Source organism: Capra hircus, chromosome 4, assembly GCF_001704415.2.
Source record: "Capra hircus breed San Clemente chromosome 4, ASM170441v1, whole genome shotgun sequence".
Classification (NCBI taxonomy): Eukaryota; Metazoa; Chordata; class Mammalia; order Artiodactyla; family Bovidae; genus Capra; species Capra hircus.
The window spans coordinates 13,594,694-13,617,287 of NC_030811.1; the positions used below are offsets into that span (position 1 = coordinate 13,594,694).

Consider the following 22,594-nt stretch of genomic DNA (forward strand, 5'->3'; position numbering starts at 1 on the left):
GTTAGCCCCGAAGGAGAGACAGGTTATAAGACAGGGATCTAAAGTCCACGTCTTTATAATCACCCTCAACTACGCCCGTGTTGCCCCATCCCTACCGTCACTCTCTCCTTCTACAAACAAAACAAAACAAACAAACAACAAAAAGTCCTTTAAAGTAAAAATAGTGTGTCAGATTCCCAGCAAATCTGGGCCTCTTTAACCTTGATTTTGACCTTCCCACTCCTCTTGGGTAGAAATTCAAGCCGCAGCCCCTCTATCACTCCAGCTGGAGTGGACGTGTCTGGTGGTGTTAACAGGCACGTTTCCTTGCCAGCAAGCACATCTCTGGGCAACATTCCTGTCTACAGCCCCAGACGGTTCTGATGGAGCTCCATGGATCCCCGCGAATCCCTCCCGGCACGCGGTGCACAGCCGGAGACTGACCACCAGGGGACAGGCCCTCAACGGAGGAGCAACCCGCTGGGGACGACGCGGAAGCCTCGGTTCTCGGGCGCTGCACCGGGGACTGGAGGGGAAGGGGCCCCGATCCACGCGGGGCCAAAGCCGACCCCGGGTCGTGGGTCACGGTGTTGTTGGCTTGTCCCCCCCCCGCCCCGAGTCTGGCTTATTGGAGACTTGGCGTGTGCTTTCCTCATCAAACGACAGCAGCTTTGCGCAGCTCCCTCGCACACAGCAGGATCCCTCGTAGGATCTGGGGAAGCGGGGGTTCTGTCCCCCAGGGGTGTCCATGGTCAGGGCTGCCCATCCCCCAGAGCACCTGCCCGGGTGCGGCGGGCGGGGCGGGGCCGCGGGGCGGAGGCTCCGGGAGGGACCCGCCCCTCCCCTGCCCGGCCCCCTCCCCGGGTCTACAAGTCTTTGCACGCAGGAAGCGCCTCCTCATCCGTGCCTGCGCGCTGGTCCGCTCCCCGCACCCGCCCCGCCGTACGTGAGTTCGCGGGTCCAAGCGCGTCAGTTGGGTGGGTGGGTGGCTTCCGGCGGGGACAGAGGACCTGGGGAGACCGGTGCGCCGCCAGGTGCCAGATGCAGGCCGGAGATCGTTCCAGGCGGTGGGCAGTCGCGGTGTCTCTGGTCTCCTTAGGTTCACGTTCTGGTTTCCTCTCGCCCTTCCTTTCCCTGTTTTCGTTTGTCTCGAAACGCTTTCCTCCTGCCTCTTTGCATTTCTGGGTCAAGAATTTGACAGAAGATGTGTGGTTGTATGGGGGTGTGTTTGTGGGTGCCTGTGCATGCACGCGAACGCAGTGTCAGTTGTAGTCAGAGTTCTGAGAACGTCTTTTTTCTCATCTCCTGTGTCTTGTTTTGTTTTGTTTTGTTTTGTTTTTGTTGCTTTTCCTGTAAAACTAGGCAGGCTCGGATTCATGAAAGTGCTCACTTGTTTTGTCAGAGGCTTGACCTCAGACTTCCTGATCTCTCGCTGCGCTTTTCCATCCCAAACCCACAGACTGAAATCATTCACCCTCTGGCTTCGTACTCCAGCTGGGGACTGGTAGTTTTTTGTGAATTCACTTTCCTGCCGGCAATATTCAGAATAAAGCGATAGATGGGTTGTTGTTGTTGTTTAGTGTGTCCGACTTTTTGCAGCCCCATGGACTGTAGCCCACCAGGCTTCTCTGTCCATGGGATTTCCCAGGCAAGAATACTGGAGTGAGTTGCCATTCCCTTCTCCAAGGGGATCCCTGGATCAGGGCTCCAGCCCAGGTCTCCCACATTGCAGGCAGGATCATTACAATCTGAGCCAACAGAGAAGCCCCTCAGATGGGAAGGATCGTTAAAAAACAGAAAGAAAGAAAGGAGCTGGAGTTTTAAGAGGAATACCGGGCATACTTAAGGAGCCAAGCCTTCTAGAGAATTGGTGGAGAAAGTGAAAGGAAAAAAAGTCTAGAATACTGTGGAAAGCCCAGATTCTGCAGGCTTAAAATCCAGGGGAAGGCACTCAGCTTTACCTGGGGAAGTGGGTGAAACTGATGAGGACGAGCCGTAAGTAGCCTTGAGGAAGATTGTAGATGAGACTACAGGATGCATCTTAAGGACAGAAACCAGCTTGGTCTCCTCTGGATAGGAATGTATTGAAGGGAGTGGTATTTGATAAGTGGGAAAAACAAGGGCAAAATGGAGGTGGCTGACAGTGTATGGAAACAGGAGGGAGGAGATGCCTTGGAAGGGAAGGGCTTGGTGTTTGTCAGTTTCGGTGGTTTCCCAAAGCCAAGCCTGATAGAAGGGCCTGAACACAGGTAGTTTACTTGGGAAGTGAGCCCAGAACTGCACAGTGAGGACGTGGAGAGGAGGAAACCGGGAAGGACCCTGGTCCAGTAAGGAGGGACGTCTCACTGAGCTGTTTACCGCTGTGGGCAGCTGGAGCCCGATTCCTGGGGTAACCCCTGAGGGGCTCCAGAGTGCACCTAGGATGGCTCTACCCCAGGGGAAGCTTGCCCCATATCAGCTCACCGCCACTTCAGGGCTGCCCCTGGACCCTTGCCCAGGTGAGAAGGTCTCCCAGTGCCCAGGAGAGTCCTCCAGGGCTGTTGCTGGATGAGGTCTGGGGCACACAGCACACCTGCTACTTGGCTCTTGTCGCTTGGAGAGGCCAGAAAGCACAGCAAAGGGACAGACACTCGTGATTTCTGTTCTCCTTGCATACCTGACACTGGACATTTTTATCTGCATTTTCTTCATCTTCCAAAGCAATCCTCCAAAGGATGTGTGTACTATTCTCTTTATACAAATGGGAAGACCGGCGTATAAATAGTTTATCCAAGAGGAGCTGCTCTGAAGGGAAGAATGAACTCAGTTTTAGGCACACCAAATTTTCAAAGTCCTGGTAAACCTCAGACTGTTCCCCAAAGTAGGGGTGGGGAACTCCCTAGTGAGGGCAGACCCAGTAAACTGGGAGGTGTTTCCCAATCATTTAGTCAGAGCTACCAGAACAACTTTTGTTTCTGCAAGGTCAACTGACCTTTTTGTCCAGAGAAATAATGTCCCAAGTCATCTCAGGTTAACTCTCACTTTGATCGTCTTGCTCCTGTGGAATCCAGCCCCACCCTCACACCACTCAGGTTCTGCTCCTGCAGCCCCCATGGGGCTTCTCTCTGTTCAAAAGCTCCCAGAGGGAAGGCTGCGGGGAAGGGATAATTCGGAAGTTCTGAATGGATGTGTCCACACTGCATATTTAAAATGGATAAACAACTACTGTATGACACAGAGAACTCTGCCCAATGTTGTGTGGCAGCCTGGAGGGGTCGGGAGTTTGGGAGAGAATGGATACATGTATTTGTATGCTTGAGTTGCATTACCATCACTGTTTACCTGCAACTTATCAGGACCCTGTTAACCAACTCTACCACAATACAATGTAAAATAAAAAGTTAAAAAAAAAAAGTACTCGCTTACAGCATTTCAGGTCTCAACTTAAATCTCAGGTCTTAGCTTCAATGTTACTCTCTCATGTGGGCCTTTACTATAACCCCATCTAAAGTAATTTTCTGGTTGCTGGATATCACACCACTGTGTTTTATTTCATCTAGCGATTATTAATGGCTGCATTTTATCTGCTTGTCTACCTAATTATTGCCCTTCCCCTTTTCAAATATTAGATTCATGAAAGCAGGGGCCTTGTCTGCTGTGTTCCTTGCTGAACCCCTGGGCCTTCCACCACTCGGGGTACCTAACAAGTGGTTTTCATCTGAATGCATTATTTATGGATTTATTTATGGCTGCGTAAGGTCTTAGCAGTGGCTTGTGGGATCCTCTCTACCAGCTCACTGTTGGGGCTCAAGGGTGGCTTATGGCCCTGCTGCATGTGGGATCTTAGTTCCCGGACCAGGGATCAAACCTGTGTCCCTTGGATTGCAAGGCAGATTCTTAACCACTGGAATACCAAGGCAGTCCCTGAATGCATTTAGTTTTCTTTCTCTTTTTTTTTGCCCCGCACATTTCTTCCTTTGTTCTGACTAAGCTGAGTCTTTGCTTTCACCTCCTGCAGCTCACTGAACCATGGCGACAACTCCTGCGGCTGCCTTTGAGGCCCTCATGGATGGAGTGACAAGCTGGGAGGTACCCGAAGACCCTGTTCCCAGTGAACTCCTTCTTATTGGAGAGGCCGCCTTCCCAGTGATGGTGAACGACAAAGGCCAGGTCCTCATTGCGGCCTCCTTCTACGGCCGAGGCCGCCTGGTGGTGGTGTCCCACGAGGGCTATCTGCTGGATGCCGGCCTGGCCCCGTTTCTTCTCAACGCGGTGCGCTGGCTCTCTCCCTCTCCTGGGGCGCCTGTTGGTGTGCACCCATCCCTGGCATCACTAGCACACATCCTGGAGGGCTCCGGGGCAGAGGCACAGGTTCACCCAGAACCAGCAGAACCCCTGGAGGTTTACTGCATCAGTGCCTACGATGACACCATGACTGCGGAGCTGATCCAGTTTGTGAAACGTGGTGGGGGCTTGCTCATGGGGGGCCAGGCCTGGTACTGGGCCAGTCAGCACAGTAGTGACAAGGTGCTGTCCAAGTTCCCAGGGAACCAGGTGACCAGTGTGGCCGGAGTGTACTTCACTGACACCTATGGGGACAAAGGCTGCTTCAAGGTCTCCAAGAAGGTGCCCAAGATCCCTCTCCAGGTCAGGTGAGTGGTGTTTCCCTACCGGGAGTCTGATGCGTGTCCACAATAAATCTGATCCTCCTCATCAGTGAGCTTCCACTTTAATACACATGATTTTCTACTGCTTCTCAGAACCTCCACATAGAAAGGAAAAGACAACAGTAATGCACTGAGGCCCAGGAAGGGCTGAGTTCTCACTTTTCTGCCGTCTGTGGCCAGAGCAACAATTAATCTGTTAGAAGAGCTTGTCTTACTCATCAGTCTGTCTGATGCCTGGGTTAGGCGGGGTGGGGGCTTCGCGGGTGGCTCAGTGGTAGAGGCTGGAGCTATGCTAGACCTGTTCAGCAGGAGATCCGGGAGTCCTGGCGGAGGGATGTCTGATGGGAACTGGAGCCCAAGAGAAGACACAGCGGCCAGAGACACAGCTCGAGGGAGACAAGTACCTTGGCTCCTTCCTGCCTCCAGGCTTGGCTGGTGGGCTGAACTGGAGTGAGGAGAGAAGACAGGAGTCGAGATTCCCGTGATCAAATACTTTTAAGGACGGGTGTTGCCCTTAGGGAGCTGTACAGGGCTAGGAAAGGAAAGATTAGAGGAGGTCAGAAGTTTGGGATATTTGTGGTTTTGTGTAACTCGTTAAATCAGTGGTTCACTGTGCATGGCCACAGGTAACAGAAACCACTCTGTGCTGGACGGATCTGATAGTTTATCTCTCTTGTGTAACAAAGTCCAGGCAGATAATCAGGACTGTGGATTAACTCCCTGCTTTGTGATAACCCAGGTTCATTCATGCATATTCATTCATTCCCTCTTGCCCTCCCTTTCTCTCTCCCTCCCAGTCTCCCTCTATCTCTGTCTCTCTTCCCCTTTACCACTTCCATGACCCACATCCCTCCCTATGATATGCTTCACATTTATCCTTATGACTAAAAGATTGCTACAACTAATTTTGGCAATATAATTACACCCCAGCAAGAATAAGCTATAATGAATATACCTGCTGCATACGTCTCTTTTAATGCAGATAGTAATTTGTTTTCTGGGAGCCCTGACTATCTGACTTCTGTAATGTTTCAGAAATTAGCTAACCTGGCCAACTCTAGCTGCCAGAGGGCCTGAAGGGCTGAATATTTTTAAATGGGCACTGGCACCTCTGAAGAAGTCCAGATTCTGCTGTAAGGAAGGGCATGTTGTTCAGTTGCCAAGTTGTGTCTGACTCTTTGCAACCCCATGGACCGCAGCACACATGGCTCCTCTGTCCTCCACTATCTCCCGGAGTTTGCTCAAATTCACATCTATTGAGTTGATGATGCTATCTAACCATCTCATTTTCTGCCACCCCCTTCTCCTTTTGCCGTCAATCTTTCCCAGCATCAGGGTCTTTTCCAATGAGTTGACCCTTCGCATCAGGTGGCCAAAGTATTGAAGTTCAGCATCAGTCCTTCCAGTAAATATTCAGGGTTGACTTGTTTAGGAATGACTTGTTTGATCTTGACTGGAAATCAGACCAGTCAAGGAAGGGCAGACACATATTTAGAAAGCAGTTAGCAGTGTCCTCAGCTCCAAGGCCTGGCACACTTAAACTTGGTTCCCTCTGAAAGGGTTGGGAGGTGATGAGTTATTCAGAGAACCAGGGTGGATCCGATTCATTCCAACTTCTCTTTAAGTCTGAGGGACAAACAGGTAAATCTCACCAACTAATTCCTCTTAATAGTTCCGAAGGACTCCTATCCAGCAAACTAAACCTGTTTTCTTGTTTTTCTTCATCTCTGCCTACATTTTTCATCTTGGCCACGGAATCTGAAGTACCTTTTGTCTTGTTTATGTTTTGAAAACATAACCAGAAGGTACCATTATCACGTCAAAAAAGAAGTAATAATTTCTTAATGTCATTATCCATTTCCATAATTGTCTTATTTTTTCACAGTTTTTATTTCCATAATTGTCTTATTTTTTCAGTTTTTTGAATTGATCTTTTATTAAAACCCAAATATTTTGATAGCTTGATATGACTTCTATGTCTTATATAATACTGAGTTTTCTTTCCAGTTCTTTTTATCTCTTGCTGTTTTTTTTCTTAAGGAAACTAGGTGCTTTATCCTGAACAGTTTCCCCATAATATAGAATGTGTTTCCTTCAAAAGAGTCTGCATTTTGCTGACTGAATCCCTGTGGTGAATTCCTTGGTTCCCTATATTTCTTATAAATTATAAGTTTGATCTAGATTCTACAGCAGAGATTGGCAAACTATGGCATGTGAGTCAGCCCTCTGTGTGTGTTCAGTTCAGTCACTCAGTTGTGTCCAAATTTTTGCAATCCCATGTACTGCAGCATGCCAGGCTTCCCTGCCCATCACCAACTCCCGGAGCTCGCTCAAACTCATGTTCATCAAGCCAGTGATGCCATCCAACCATCTCATCCTCTGTCATCCCCTTCTCCTCCTGTGTTCAATCTTTCCCAGCATCAGGGTCTTTGCCAATGAGTCAGCTCTTCACATCAGGTAGCCAAAGTATGGAGTTTCAGCTTCAGCATCAGTCCTTCCAATGAATATTCAGGACTGATCTCCTTTAGGATGGACTGGTTGGATCTCCTTGCAGTCCAAGGGACTCTTAAGAGTCTTCTCCAACACCACAGTTCAAAAGCAACGATTCTTTGGCAATCGGCTTTCTTTTTCTCAGTAACAAGTAGTAAATGCAGTCATCACATTTAAGTGACAACTTTTTAAAAAGAGTGCATGCTAAGTCACATCAGTTGTGTCTGGCTCTTTGTGATCCTATGGACTGTAGCCCACCAGGCTCCTCTGTCCATTGGATTCTTCAGGCAAGAATAGTGGAGTGGGTGGCCATCCCTCCTGCAGGCATGGCAGGATTTTGACCCAAGGATTGAACCCCTATCTCCTATGTCTCCTGCATTGGCAGGTGGGTTCTTAACCACTAGCACCACCTGGGAAGCCCTTTAAAAAGAGTGTATAAATCTTCAAGTGTAGTGTGAAGAGTTTACTTGTAGCACATTCCTAGATCAGAGCTAGCATGTGGAGAGAGGGATTTGATGTTCTATACTGCCTTCTTTACAGAAATGTTACTGTGAAGAATAGATGTACTTTTTAACTTCACTCATTTCTATGTTCAATAATAAACATACCTCAGAGGTACTCTGAGTTCAGTTCCAGACCACTGCAATAAAATGAGTCACACACGAGTGACTCAAAACGCCAGTGTCATTAATGAGAGTGAGAAAATTGGTGTGAACTGTGTAACCTCTGTACCCCTCCAGATTTCTGTATTCAGTGATCTGGTCTCAGTGGTTCCCCATCTGAGTGCAGGCCCTTTGTTCCTTTTCCAGATGTGGGGAGGACCTCAGGAAGGATCAGCAGCAGCTCCTGGAAGGGATCTCGGAGCTCGACATCGGGACGAGGGGACTCCCCTCGCAGCTGCTGGTGCACGGGGCCCTGGCCTTCCCCCTGGGCTTAGATGCCTCTCTCCGCTGCTTCCTGGCAGCTGCCCACTATGGCCAGGGCCGGGTGGTCCTGGCTGCCCATGAGGGCATGCTCTTTGCTCCCAGTTTGGAACCCTTTTTACTCAACGCTGTGCGCTGGCTCGCCAAAGGCCAGACAGGCAAAGTTGGGGTGAACACCAGTCTAGACAAACTGCACGCCCTGCTGGTGGAGCGTGGTCTTGAGTGCAGTCTTGAGCCCCATCTGACAAGTGACGTGTCCATCTACTGCTGTACAGCTTACAGCGACAAGGAGGCTAAGCAGCTGCAGGAGTTTGTGGCCGAGGGCGGGGGCTTGCTGATTGGGGGCCACGCCTGGTGGTGGGCCTCCCAGAACCCTGGCCGCTCCACATTGGCTGATTTCCCTGGTAACGTCATATTGAACAGCTTTGGCCTCAGCATCCTACCTTGGACCTTGGCCCCAGGCTGTTTCCCGGTCCCTTCCGCCGACAGCCTGAACTACCACTTCCGCAAGGCGCTGTCTGAATTCCAGGCTAACTTGAACCTCGAGGGTGGCAACTTGGAGAAGAACTGGCTGTCAAAACTGAGAGTGGATGGAGCTGCCTTCCTCCAGATTCCTGCAGAGGGGGTCCCTGCCTATGCCTCCCTGCACCGGCTCCTGAGGAAGCAGCTGCGTCTTTCGAGATTACCGGCTGTGAGCCCGGAGAATCCGGTGGCCAGTGACTCCTGTGAGGCGGTGGTGCTCTGCCTGGCCACGGAGCTGGCACGCTGTGGCACTGACTGCTCCGAGCTGGCACAGGAGCTTGGAGCCTGGTCCTGCGGCTCCAATCTGTGCCCATCAGAGCACACTGTGGAGATTGATGCACGCAACCCAAGTAGGCCACCAGGGGCCTGGCCGGGGACAGGAAGGGGGCTCGTGGGCTCCGTGGGATCTTGTAGGGGCCGAAGGTTCGATGGGCCAGTTCCTTTCTCCATCACGCACTTTCAGGGAGATGGGAGTGGGGTTCTGCTCTGGGCTTAGGTGGGCTTCCGAGGCAGGAAGCATGGATGAACTGAGGTGTGCAGGGAAGGGCTGTACCTCTGGGAGGTGCTGCGAGGCACCGAGCAGGGGAAGAACTCAGCCTTTGCTGACTGTGCCTTTTGTCACCCAGGCGATGATACTTGGATGAGTACAGGGCTTTACCTCCCAAACGGACAACTTACAGAAGTCTCCTTGTGTGAAGCTGCAGCTTGCGCCGGCCTGAAAGTAAGGCTCGGACCCCCGCCACTGCCTCATGCTTTCATTCTCATCCAGCTCACTGCTCTTCTACCAGAGTGCAGGAAGGCATCATCCTACCCACATTACAGATGAAGCAGCTAAGTTTCTGGGAGCCTAAGGGAGTGCCTCCCTGGAGAAGGAAATGGCTACCCGCTCCCAGTAGTCTGGCCTGGAAAAATCCCATGGACACAGAGGAGCCTGGTGGGCTGCAGTCTATGGGGTCACAGAGAGGAGGACCCAACTGAGTGCTTGTGTAGAGCTCTTCACTTCAGACCCAGTCCTCTAAGACAAGCCCTCAGCTCTCCAGCTTCCGACAGGAATGTGGGGGAAAGGACACCGGACATATTCTGAACCACAGGCATTTCCCCGGCATGGCCTTTCTGGGTTTTACATCTTTACCTTCATCCCTAAAGGGTGTGCACAACCCCATCACTCACAAAAATAGACCATGATGCCAAATTAAAATTGCTCCTGCCTCAATTCTGAGGGTCACTTCCTACCACGGTTAAGGTCTCTTGGGGGTCAGTGTCCCTTCTCACGCTCACTTGCAGTAACCCCGAGAAAAGCAGTCCCAGGCCTCCAGGCAAGACGCACTCAATCTGAGCAGGAAGGGAGGCCGGGATGACCCCTCATCCCGTGTCGCACTGTGTCTGGATGGCCTCCTGTCTGTGCATGAAGGGCGGCCAAGGATTCCCTCTGCCTTATTTCTGGCATCAGAACCACCTCAGGGGCTTGATCCCTGGTGTAGGAGCCCAGGTTCGGTCTGGAATAGAGGCACCAGGAGCTGCTGGTCAGTATCAGCCTCAGGGTTATGTCTGATCTGCCAGATGCTGGTCCACTGTGGTGGTGGTGGTGGTGGTGTAGTCGCTAAATCGTATCCGACTCTTTGCGACCCCATAGACTGCAGCCTGCCAGGCTCCTCTGTCCCTGGGATTTTCCAGGCAACAATATTAGAGTGGCTTCCCATTTCCTTCTCCAGGGGATCTTCCCAACCCAGGAATCCAACCCGGGTGTCCTGCTCTGCAGGCAGAGTCTTTACTGACGGAGCTACCAGGGAAGTCAGTCCACTGTAGAGCTGTTTAAATCCCTAGAAATACAATTCCACATGCCGTTCAGTGCATATGACTTTTAGAGTGCCACCATCTCATGGTTTGCATGCACCACTTACAGAAAGGGGAAACTGGAGTTTTCTCAGAACCTTCCATCACACAGTCCCACACACAACCCCGCACCCACAGCCCAGGGAACCAGCTCCACCCACGCATGGTGCAATCGCCTTTCCAGCTACAGATTGGCTGCCACACCGATGACTTGATGAGTGCCAGCAAGCTGTCTCGAGCCCCCGTGGTGACTCACCAGTGCTATATGGACAGAACCGAACAGTCGGTCTCCAGCCTCTGGGGCGGCCTTCTCTATGTCATCGTGCCCACGGGCTGTAACCTGGGGCCCATGTCCATCACCATCAAGAGGGCTGTGCCTGCCCCGTATTACAAGCTGGGTGAGTGGACTGGACGTGCAGGGGAGGAGGAGAGCGGGGGCTGCTGTGTAGTTGTGGGCTGGTTGCCAAGGAGCGGAGGCGAAGGATTGGTGGACAGAAGGAGAAGGGACTGCTGGAGATGGCAGTGGAGGCAGGAGTGAGAAATCCCTGTGTCCATGGAGACTTCAGGGCAGAACAGAAGGGAGGGTCTGGGGGCCTGTCCTTCTCTGCGCAGCACGTAGATGTGCATGGTAATCGTCCCTTATTTCAGTGTCCTCCTCCTGGTCAGCTCAAGGAAGGTGGAGGAAGTGGGTGACAGGTTCCATGATGTTTATTCCCAGGTGAGACATCGCTGGAGGCGTGGAGGAGCTGTATTCAGGAGAGCCCGGCTCCCTGGGGAGAGCTGGCGACAGACAACATCATCTTAACGGTACCGACTGCAGACCTCCGGGCCCTGGAGGACCCGGAGCCCTTGCTCCGCCTCTGGGACGAGATGATGGAGGCTATAGCCAGGTTGGCGGCCCAGCCCTTCCCTTTCCGCCGTCCTGAGAGGATTGTTGCTGATGTGCAGATCTCAGCTGGTAGGTGCTCAGGGGGATGCTCCTAGCGGGTAGACACCTTTTCGTTACTATTTTGCATTTCTTGGGGCCTGCTGTTTCCTTTCTTTCATTCTTCCTTCCTTCCTTTCTGTAGTGTCCTTGTCTGGTTTTGGTATGAGAGTGATGACAGCTTCCTAGAATGGTTTTGGGTGGATTCTGTCCACTTCGGTCTTTTGGGAGTTTGAGAAGGATCGGTATAAATTCTACTGTGTTTGTTGGGTAGAGTTCCTCAGTGAAGCCATCCAGTCCTGGACTTCTTGTTTGTACAGAGGTATTTTTCTATATATCGATTCTGTTTCACTTCTAGTGAGTGAGTGATCTGTTCAAATTATCTGTTTCTTCTTGACGCAGTTTGCACAGGCTAAACTAGAAACTGTGTGTTTCTAGAAACTGGTCCAAGAAACTTGTCCATTTCTTCTTGTCCAGTTTGTTGGCATGTAACTGTTCATAGTATTCTCTTAGGATTTTTTGTATCTCTGTGGTATTTCTCCTCTTTCATTTGTCACTTTGTTTACTTGGGTCCACTTGCTCTTCTTGTGAGCCTGGCCAGAGTTTGTTGACTATCCTTTCAAAAAACCAGCTCTTGGCTTTATTGATCTTTTCCATTGTTTTTTGACTCTCTATTTTAGTTATTTTCTGCCTGATCTTTGTTATTGCTTCCTTTCTGCTGACTTTTATTTTGCCTTTTAAAATATCCAATATGTGTAAGGCATAAGTTTACCAGTAAAGTAAGGGGAGAAAAATACACTGAAGACATGGAGATGAAAGGATGTTTACATGCAAAAAGGTAAATCATGTTCACCTACAGGGTAAGAATTCACAGAGGGGTGGAACAGTCTCAGAAAAACTGGTACTAGGACTTCAAGACGCTGGTGAGGATTGTTTCAAGGAGAGGTTAATACCTCTGAGCTATCTCCTTCAACCATAATTCAGATTTGCAATGAAAAGAGAGGGTAAAAAGATTTATACTAAGTGTTTAGTGGTTTAGAGAAAAGGCAATGGCACCCCACTCCAGTACTCTTGCCTGGAAAAATCCCATGGATGGAGGAGCCTGGTGGGCTGCAGTCCATGGGGTCGCTAAGAGTCGGACACGACTGAGCGACGTCACTTTCACTTTCCTCCATTGGAGAATGAAATGGCAACCCACTCCAGTGTTCTTGCCTGGAGAATCCCAGGGACTGGGGAGTCTGGTAGGCTGCCATCTATGGGGTTGCGCAGAGTTGGACACGACTTAAGTGACTTAGCAGCAGCAGCAGCAGAGAAAAGAAGGACATCTTTTGCTTTAAAAAAGGGGGAAAAGATTCAAAAAATTCCTTTGGCCATATTTGTAATCTTTTAACAAAGGGCAAGATTTTCATTGTTAAAAAGCATTGTTGAATTTGGACAACAGTGGTTTCTACAAGAGAAGGAATAACAGTGCCTAGCCTCAAGGATCTCAGATTCGGATACAAGACTTAATGGTACAGATGGGCATGCGAAGGAAACTCACACGAAGGGAAGCACTGAATTAGGGTGGGCATGGCTGTGTAAAGAATTAACACTCTTTGGGGCCAGAGAAAGTGGGAGGCGTAACTCCAGAGCGGAAGTATGGGAAGGAGGCTGAGCACTCTTTGGACCAAGTCATGGGGGCATCAGCTTTCTAAGTCAGCAGGGAGGTTCTGGAATTAGCGGGTACAGGCAGGATGGTGAGGAAAAGTTACCCAGTGGAGAGGAAGGAAGGGAGGTGGGTTTGGGTGGACCCCCGCCCCGTGCCTCATTCTGCCTTTGCATTCCCAGGCTGGATGCACTCGGGCTACCCCATCATGTGCCACCTGGAGTCGGTGCAGGAGCTCATCAATGAGAAACTCATCAGAACCAAGGGTCTCTGGGGCCCCGTGCACGAGCTGGGCCACAACCAGCAGCGGGAGGAGTGGGAGCTCCCCCCACACACCACCGAGGCCACCTGCAACCTGTGGTCGGTATACGTGCACGAGACGGTCCTGGGTATCCCCAGGGCTCAGGCCCACCCCGCTCTGAGCCCTCCAGAACGGGAGAATAGGATCAAAACACACCTGGAGAAGGGAGCCCCCCTGTGCGACTGGGCAGTGTGGACAGCTCTGGAAACATATCTGCAGGTACTGATCAGAAATTCAGGGAGCTGGGTGCCCCCAGACCCTGTATCACGGGGCATCCCAGATCCCAGGAGCTCGCCAAGTCCTTTTCACCCCCACCAGCCTGCCCACCACCTTCCCTGGCTGCATGGTGGTGCCTCTCAGGTCAAATATCTCTAAAATGCAGATAATGACACCTGCCCCACTCACCTCCTGTGCTTTTGTATATGTAAGAGAAAATGACAACTATTATGAGAAAAAAATAACTAGAGAGACATACAGTCTCTGGGTATATCAGGCAAGAGCAGACATTCTGGGTAAGACAGCCTTGGGACTGAATCACATCTCTCCCACTCGTTGGCTTATCCTTTGTCCCCTAATGAGTGCCTCAGAAATGGTGATTGTCTTGCTTTGTTTTATGGGGTTTTATGGGGTTAAGTGAGTGTTGCGCCCCTTCATAGTGTTAGGGGCAACTGCATCACAAGAAGACCTCTTAGGAGGTAACTGTCACTGAAATTGTCAGGTTTCCACCACCCACTTGAACCCAAAGTGTCTTCAGAATGAATAAGTAAATAACCAACCCAACAGAAGAACACCAAAGTCTCGAAGTGAGTTGATTTCCTGTGAAATAAGCAGAAATCCCTTTCCCCTCTCCCATCCTGCTTTGAAGTTTAATGTTTTCAAGCTGTGAAAGCCACGCCCCAGTCAGATCTCCTGCCCTGTCTGTTATGACCCTCTAAATAATGGTCATGGCTCACATTTCACAGCCACACTGAGTCAGAGAGTCTAAGCATCCTGACCAACATCACACATTTAAATGATGGGCCCAGAACCTATGGTCAGGAGTGACAAGCCGAGGCTTTTGCACTTCCAACACCTCGCTTTGATTTTTCTTTTTTCATTGATTTTCTGAAGATCTGAGTGAGAGACAGCCCCAGTCAATGAGATAACTGCATTGCATCAGATCTGGATTCTTCTAGAGCCAGTCTGAGGGTTGCAGGGAAACAGACCCCACATGGTGGTTGGCCCTGAAGTGTAAGGCAAAGCCTTCATTCCTCTCTACCTGCTGACCCACTCACCACGAGTATCATTCTGCAAAAGCTCTGGGGAGACCGCTCATCCTGGAGTCCAAGGCTAGGACAGATGGGCACCTTCTGTTTTCTCAACCTGCGGGAGGTCTTCTCCCCCTCTTTCCTCCTGCTGTTGCCTTAGTCCAGATCCTCAGCATCCTCCTCTCTGCTCCCAAAGCCTCTTAAGCTTTTCCCCCATCTTGCTTCAACCGCCTTCAATCCACTTTCCACACCAGCTCCAAAATAATCTGAATATTCTGTGGTTACGTCCCTCAAGCGTGCTCCTTCACATTCAGAAGGAAGGGGAAACACTTCAATGGGTGTCGAAGGCCGGTCATCATCAGACCTTCACCAACACCTCCAGCTCCCACTTGCCCACCTCCTTGATTATCCTGCAGTTTACGGAGCTGCTTCCCACTAGGAACGCATTTGCCGATTCTGCTTCTATGTCCCCCCTGCTTCCCTCCTGCAGCTGAAACGTGCTGAACGTCTTGTCTGTTTCCTGTCACATCACCTGTCCGAACTCGGCTCTCTTGCCCTCTTCTCCCGACATCATCTCCTGGACAAGCCAACCTCTTCTGTAATTTGTTATACGTCTGTCTCTCCGGTTGACCAGGGACCTCCAGAAGGACAAGAGCCCTAATCATTTTTGCCTAGCGCAGTACCTGACACACGGCAGATGTTTCATAATGTTATATGTGTAATAGTATGTTCAGTGTGGTGATATATTAATAGAGATGAGCAGGAGGACTCACAAGGCCACGTCAGTGAGGACACAGCCGTGAGATCACAGGGAAGCTGATCAAAGTGCACCTGTCCTTGTGGTTTCATACCCCAGACTCAGAGGATTCTCCTCCATAAAAGGGGGAGATCTTGGAAACCGCAAGATCGCTGCTTGCTCTAAATTTCTATGAAAAGTGAAAGTGAAGTCACTCAGTCATCTTCGACCCTTTGCAACCCCATGGACTGTAGCCCACCAGGCTCCTCTGTCCATGGGATTCTCTAGCAAGAATACTGGAGTGGGTTGCCATTTCCTTCTCCAGGGGATCTTCCCAACCCAGGGATCGAACTCAGGTCTCCCACATTGCAGGCAGACCCTTTACTGTCTGAGCCACCAGGGAATCAAAAGTTTCTATAATCTTAGCAAATAAGAGCTTCTTACCCATGGCTTTCAGGTAGGTTCTTCCCTATGAAGTATAAGTCACTCACATGTTGAACCACTTGTGACATTCCTGCTAATTCCTTGTTTTGTTCCAAAGGCAGTGTCCCGTAGAGAAAAACAGTAGCCATGAAAATAGTCACAGGTCTGAGATGGCTTGAAAAAAAAGGAAAAAAAAAAAGATTTTATTATGTCTGAAAGATATTGTAAGTTCCCAGATTTGGGGACCGAATTCCCATCTCAGTCAAGCTCAAATCTGTCTGATGCCTAAGTCAAGAAAACACTTAGAAAAAAAAAGAAAACACTTAGGAACTGAGAATACTACTTCTTTTTAATTAAAGAAGTTTCAGATAACAGAGATAATTGTCATTTGTTGAGGATTTACCTCTTTTCAGCAATTAGGTTCCTTGTGTAGCCCCCTACTAGATTCAAAGGGTACAGGGTTTGTGACCAAAAAGTGGAATGAGCCAACACAATCGTGTTTATGATCAGAAGTAAGATGGGGAGACAGGGGCAAGTAAAGAAGCAAAGCTAACAATGGCTTCCCAGGTGGTGCAGGTGGTAAAGAACCCATTGCCAAAGCGGGAGACAGAAGAGATGCGAGTTCGATCCCTGGGTCAGGAAGATCCCCTGGAGAAGGAAATGGCAACCCACTCCAGTATTCTTGCCTGGAGAATCCCGTGGACGGGGGAGCCTGGTGGGCTACCGTCCATGGAATGGCAAAGAGTTGGACACAACTGAAGCGACTTAACACACACACAGAAATCACAGGAAAGGAGACACACTGGTGAACACGTATGCTGCAGTATTTCACAGACTTACATCTCATTCTGCCCCTTCCTCCTTTTCCAGCTCCAAGAGGCCTTTGGGTGGGAGCCGTTCACCCAGCTCTTCGCTGAGTACCAGACCCTCTCTGACATCCCCAGGGACAACCCTGGCAAGATGAACCTGTGGGTGAGGAAGTTCTCTGAAAAGGTGCAGAAGAACCTGGCTCCGTTCTTTGAGGCCTGGGGCTGGCCTGTCGAGGAGGAAGTGGCTTCCAGCCTGGCCTGTCTGCCCGAGTGGGAAGAAAACCCCATGAGAGTGTACATCTAGACTGCGACGTCAGCAGTGGGCACCCAGCGGTGTGTGTGTGGAACGGGGGGACCACTCGCCCACTCCCCCTCCCTGTGTTTCTTGCCAGTGCGCCCTGAGCCTGAATCCTCCTTTGCCGCCTGTCCTCAGGAAGTCCTTTAAGATGCTAAGACAAAATGAAACCAGCTTTCTCAGGAAAACACCTCTGTGCTTCTTTTCCTGTATCGCTGCCTCTATGCTCACTGCCACCCAAACCTTGCTGTCTTCACCATCCTTGCCCTCCTGCAGAGGATGTTTCTTTGAGTTTCTGCAAGCTCTTGGCTTCTATTTATGACCAATAATTTTAAAGACTCTGGACTGATTCTAATCTGATATCACTCCCTCACCCCAGCTGGCCCTGAACAAACCTCTTATCTCCAGCTCTCAGAAGCTTTCTGATTGTAAGAGAGATGCTCTAATGGAGATGGCTGTGAACCAGCTTTGATTCTATGGAAAGTCACTCAACTTTCTGTGCGTCTGGATTCTTATTCATAACATGGGGATAAAAAACATGTCTGATCACCACCTGTGTGCACGTAAGGGAGCTCTCCAGCCCAGTTTTGTGTGGACAACCTGCAACCTGGATCTCCCTTCAGGGTCTACCTCCTTGAGGTTAGCAGTCAGTCCTTGAGTGAGAGTATTTAGTGAACATGAATGTTGTACCCAGATGTGGTATCAAATGATAGTCTTCAAGATCCTAGCCCATCCTAAGCATCCTTTCTCCTGCCTCTGGAAGGCTGTTGGGATAGAACTTCACCCCAGGAATGGTGTAAACTCAAATGAGATGGTGTGAACTCAAGCTGGAGGTCACAGCACTGGTGGGGTTTGGCTTTCTTGGTTAGTTTCATCTCCGAGTCCTTTTGCTCCAGCCAAAGGTGAAAGTCACTCTAGCAGCCCTACCAGGTCCATCAGCCTGTTGGTTGTCGGCACAAAACAGGCAGCTGGCTCCTCTGGCCACCATGGAATCAAGGCACTGTCTCAACAGCAGCAGTGCTGAGAGGGCTCCGATGGAACACGATTCCGAGTTGTAGCAGACGGAGTTAATCACACTCACTGACCGCCCGCCACCCAGCGTCCCCTGAACTTTCTTACCATCTCATTCCGGTCCATCCTGGCTCTTTGGCTGGGTGGGGTTCCAATGAGAGATTCATCTCCAGCATTAGCAGAATGTACACTGAGCCATTTTCCTCAAGCTTGGTTTTTAAACCATGGTTTTGTTGTTCTCAGTATCACTCCCTGGGCTTTGCCGAGGACACAGTGGCCCCTCAGGCAAACGGACCTGGGGAATGTCTTTCTCTGAAGCCCAGCAGCACATTCTTCTCCCAATTCGAGGATAGTTTCCTATTATTTCACTCATGTCCTTCGTCAGGTGCATTTCTGACAGAGAAAAGCTCAGTAAACATTTGTTCTATTATACAGAGTGAAGTCAGAAAGAAAAAAGCAAATATTGTATATTAACACATACATAAGGCATCTGGACATGGTGTTGGTGAACTTATTGCAGGGAAGCAGCATAGACACAGACTATATTAACACATACATATGGCATCTGGACATGGTGTTGGTGAACTTATTGAAAGAAGCAGCGTAGACACAGACTAGAGAACGGATTTGTGGACACAGTAGGGGAAGGAATGAGGCGAACAAATGGGGAAAGTAGTCAACTCCCATACAGTACGTGTGAAACAGACAGCTGGTGAGGAGTTGCTCTAGAACACGAGGAGCTGAGTTGAGTGCTCTGCGATGACCTAGAGGGGCAGGATGGAGGGAGTCGGGAGGTGATACATGCATAATTATGGCTGATTTGCGTTGTTGTATGGCAGAAACCAGCACAAGCCTGTAAAGCAATTTTCCTCCAATTAAAAAATAAAATGGGAGAATACATCAATAAATATTTGTTCACTGAGGGAGCGGTAATGCCATCTAACACATAATGAACAGTCTTTATGTCCCAGGCTTGGTGAGAGGCATTTCCTATGAGTTGTCTTGTATAATCTTCACCACAGACCTCTTGAGGTTGGTAGTATCATTACACCACTTCATAGATGAGAAAGGGAACACTTAGGGGCATTAAATAACTTCTGAAGTCACAAAGCCAGTAAGAGGAAGAGTCGGGGCTTGACTGAAGCCCATAGCAATGACAAACACGTGGAGCTTTCACCCATGGATAATTTTCCATTTAGAAAAAAGTTCACCTGGAAAAATGAAAGTTCAACAAGGTTTGGCCTTATCCGTGCTCACTATTGAATTTTTAAATATCAAATTTAGCCTCCAAACATGTATCAGTACCTGGTCTTCCAGTTGTCCCAGCACGTGATTAGCCTCCCTATATAGAGAGAAAGGATTTGAACTTGGGCAGTTCAGCTCCAGAACTGCTGTCCTTAGCCATGACAGTAAGGATGACTAAAGGAAGGGATAAAGCTGGGGTGAAGAGGTTGCCATAGAGACAAAGACAAAACCAGATTTTCCCCCAGGTGCCCTGGAGTAGAACCTAGCACCCTTCTCCTTCTTACAGGAAGACTGTGTCTCTGCCGCTGTTTCTAAGTTCAGAATTCATTGTGTGTAACTGGGACACTCCGAGTATTCTGTATTCCAGAGCACACTTGCTCTCAAGGATGTCAATGCAGTTCTGGTGAATTGCCAATAAATGCCATTTGCTGGGAGCTGTTCTAAGTACTTTTTATTTGTTTATGCTCACATCAGTCCTACAGAGTAAGTACTATGGCTGTCTCCATTTTTCAGGGGAGGAAGCGCGTTTCCCCCTGGGAGTTGTACTCAGGACCCACAGTTTTAGCGAGCATACTGAACGGTATTACTGGGTCTGCAGCTCTGCTTGCCTGGAACGATGTGTATGGCTACTGAATCACCAGGTGACCAGATGAAAACTACCAAAATTCCCTATTTGCTGGGCAGGAGTTAGAGTCGGACATAGAGAACAGACAAATGGACACAGCAGGGGCAGGAGAGGGCGGGATGGATTGACAGAGTAGCATTGAAATAAAATGCATCACCACGTGTAAAATAGACAGCTAATGTGAAGTTGCTGGACAACACGGGGAGCTCAACCTGGTGCCCTGTGACAATGCAGAGGGGTAGGATGGTGGGAGGGGGCTTCAAGAGGGAGGGAACCTATGTATGCCCGTGGATGATTCATGCTGATGAATGGCAGAAACCAACACAAGATTATAAAGCTATTATCTTCCAATGAAAAATATTAAAAAAAAAACCACTACCCAAATCCAAACAGGTTATTTCCAGTTACTCAAATAAGAATTGTTTACCCATAAGGTCGTTCAGGGGCTTCCCAGGTGGCGCAGGTGGTGAAGGACCTGCCTGCCAGGGCAGGAGATGTGAGATGCAGTTTCGATCCCTGGGTCGGGAAGATGCCCTGAAGGTGGGCATGGCAACCCCCTCCAGTATTCTTGCCTGGAGAATCCTATGGACAGAGGAGCCTGGCAGCCTACATCCCATAGGGCTGCACAGAGTTGGACATGACTGAGGCAACTTAGCACACACACACACACGGGGTCATTCATCCAAGCCACACAGCCCTCAGTATCAAGACCCTGCCCTACCCAGCCTGGAGGATTCTAAAGAGCCATGCTTCATGTAACAACTTGGTGGAGTCCTAGGAGAAAGCTCATCTTAAACTCAGAGCTTTTATCTAAGTGACCTTTGCTCACTCTTGCTGCTGCTGCTGCTAAGTCGCTTCAGTCGTGTCCGACTCTGTGCGACCCCATAGATGGCAGCCCATCAGGCTCCCCAGTCCCTGGGACTCTCCAGGCAAGAACACTGGAGTGGGTTGCCATTTCCTTCTCCAATGCCGGAAAGTGAAATGTGAAAGTGAAGTTGCTCAGTTGTGTCCGACTCTTAGCGACCCCATGGACTGCAGCCTACCAGGCTCCTCCATCCATGGGATTTTCCAGGCAAGAGTACTGGAGTGGGGTGCCATTGCCTTCTCTCTTAAGGATACCCAAACCTCCATCTTCACTTCTGAGAGTTATTGGACAAAGGAGCACAAAGCCCAAGGTCCTATAGGTTATTAGATCCAATATCTGAAATATCCAGACTTCTAGCAAATTGAGTAATTTACAAAGGAAACAAATCACTGTAGAATTATTAAAGAAAGTAGAACAAGAAGGACTATTCCTCTGTCTTACCCCGCAAGCATGATATTGCCAACTGATTAGAAGGATGGGTGGTTAATGTCCCCCAAAATTTAAAGAATTAGTGATTGGTCACACTAAATGGGACCAAAAAACCTCATCCTTGTGGTGAATATTGTTGAAATGAAACAATAAGCAATGCTAACAAGAATTAAAATGATTCCTGTCTTAAATAAATCCGATTCTCCGCTCACTCTTTGTCTCCCCCTTGTGGTCACCTAGAAAACCTTGCGTCGCCTGTGAAAGTAAAAGTCGCTCAGCCGTCTCCGACTGTTTGTGAACCCATGGACTGTATAGTCCATGGAATTCTTCAGGCCAGAATACTGGAGTGGGTAGCCTTTCCCTTCTCCAGGGGATCTTCCCAACCCAGGGATCGAACCCAGGTCTTCCCACACTGCAGGCAGATTCTTTACCAGTTGAGCCACAAGGGAAGCCCAAGAATATTGAAGTGGGTAGCCTATCCCTTCTCCAGGGGATCTTCCCAACCCAGGGATCAAACCCAAGTCTCCCACACTGCAGGCAGATTCTTTACCAGTTGGGCCACAAGGGAAGCCCAAGAATATTGAAGTGGGTGGCCTATGCCTTCTCCAGGGGATCTTCCCAACCCGGGGATCCAACCCAGGTCTCCCGCAGTGAAGGTGGATTCTTTACCAGTTGAGCCACAAGGGAAGCCCAAGAATATTGAAGTGGGTAGCCTATCCCTTCTCCAGGGGATCTTCCCGACCCAGGAATCGAACCAGGGTCTCCTGCATTGCAGGTGGATTCTTTACCAACTGAGCTATGCACCTCCTGACCATCAACTATAACAGTGAAATTATTCTGATGGAGGCAAACTCAGTTTCTGTCTTAGTTTTAATTTAAAAAACGTATTTATCTGTCTTTTCCCATGTAGAGACAGATTGGCCAATGTGGTCTTCACTTTTTTTATATGGTCTTCACTTTTAATACCCATTAAAAAAAATCACCCAAATCAATTTTCTTGAACCAGAATGGCAGCAAATTTATTTACTGTTTAGCTCACAATGTTGTTAAAATGGATTTAGATTCTTGGCATACAGAAGAGTTATTGCCTTTATTAATTACACATATAAAGTCTTAGTTAACACTTTTTAAATTTGTGACTTTCATAAAATAAATGATTATCGGAGCAAGCCCAAGGTCCTTCTCAAAATATACCTTTGGGGCCCTCAGTTCAATTCAGTCACTCAGTTGTGTCTGACTCTTTGCAACCCCATGGACTGCAGCACACCAGGCTTCCCTGTCCATCACCAACTCCCAGAGCTTACTCAAACTCATGCTCATTGAGTCGGTGATGCCATCGAACCATCTCATCCTCTGTCGTCCCCTTCTCCTCCTGCCCTCAATCTTTCCCAGCATCAGGGTCTTTTCAAATGAGTCAGCTCTTCACATCAGGTGGCCAAAGTACTAGAGTTTCAGCTTCAACATCAGTCCTTCCAGTGAACACCCAGGATTGATCTCCTTAAGGATAGACTGGTTGGATCTCGTTGAATTCCAAGAGACTCTCAAGAGTCTTCTCCCACACCACAGGCGGGGCCCTAGAGATATCTACATATTCCAGACCACAGAGAAATATCCTCCCAAAGCAAACATTACCAGTCTATCACAC

At 49.3% G+C, this 22,594-nt stretch overlaps 1 protein-coding gene across 3 annotated transcripts; it reads left to right on the forward strand.

The window, feature by feature from the left end:
* On the forward strand, positions 849-17,271 carry LOC102184120 (TRPM8 channel-associated factor 2). 3 transcript variants are annotated; one of them, XM_018046837.1, is made up of 8 exons: positions 849-921; positions 3,977-4,610; positions 7,925-8,910; positions 9,187-9,281; positions 10,578-10,791; positions 11,112-11,351; positions 13,146-13,483; positions 16,541-17,271. In XM_018046837.1, exons 2-8 carry the CDS (start codon positions 3,988-3,990, stop codon positions 16,781-16,783), a joined length of 2,739 nt encoding a protein of 912 aa, XP_017902326.1. In that variant the 5' UTR covers positions 849-921; positions 3,977-3,987; the 3' UTR covers positions 16,784-17,271. The 3 variants fall into 3 exon arrangements, with proteins under 3 accessions (XP_017902326.1, XP_017902325.1, XP_017902327.1); XM_018046836.1 differs by having other exon boundaries at positions 852-925; XM_018046838.1 differs by lacking the exon at positions 13,146-13,483 and having other exon boundaries at positions 852-925; positions 16,541-16,701.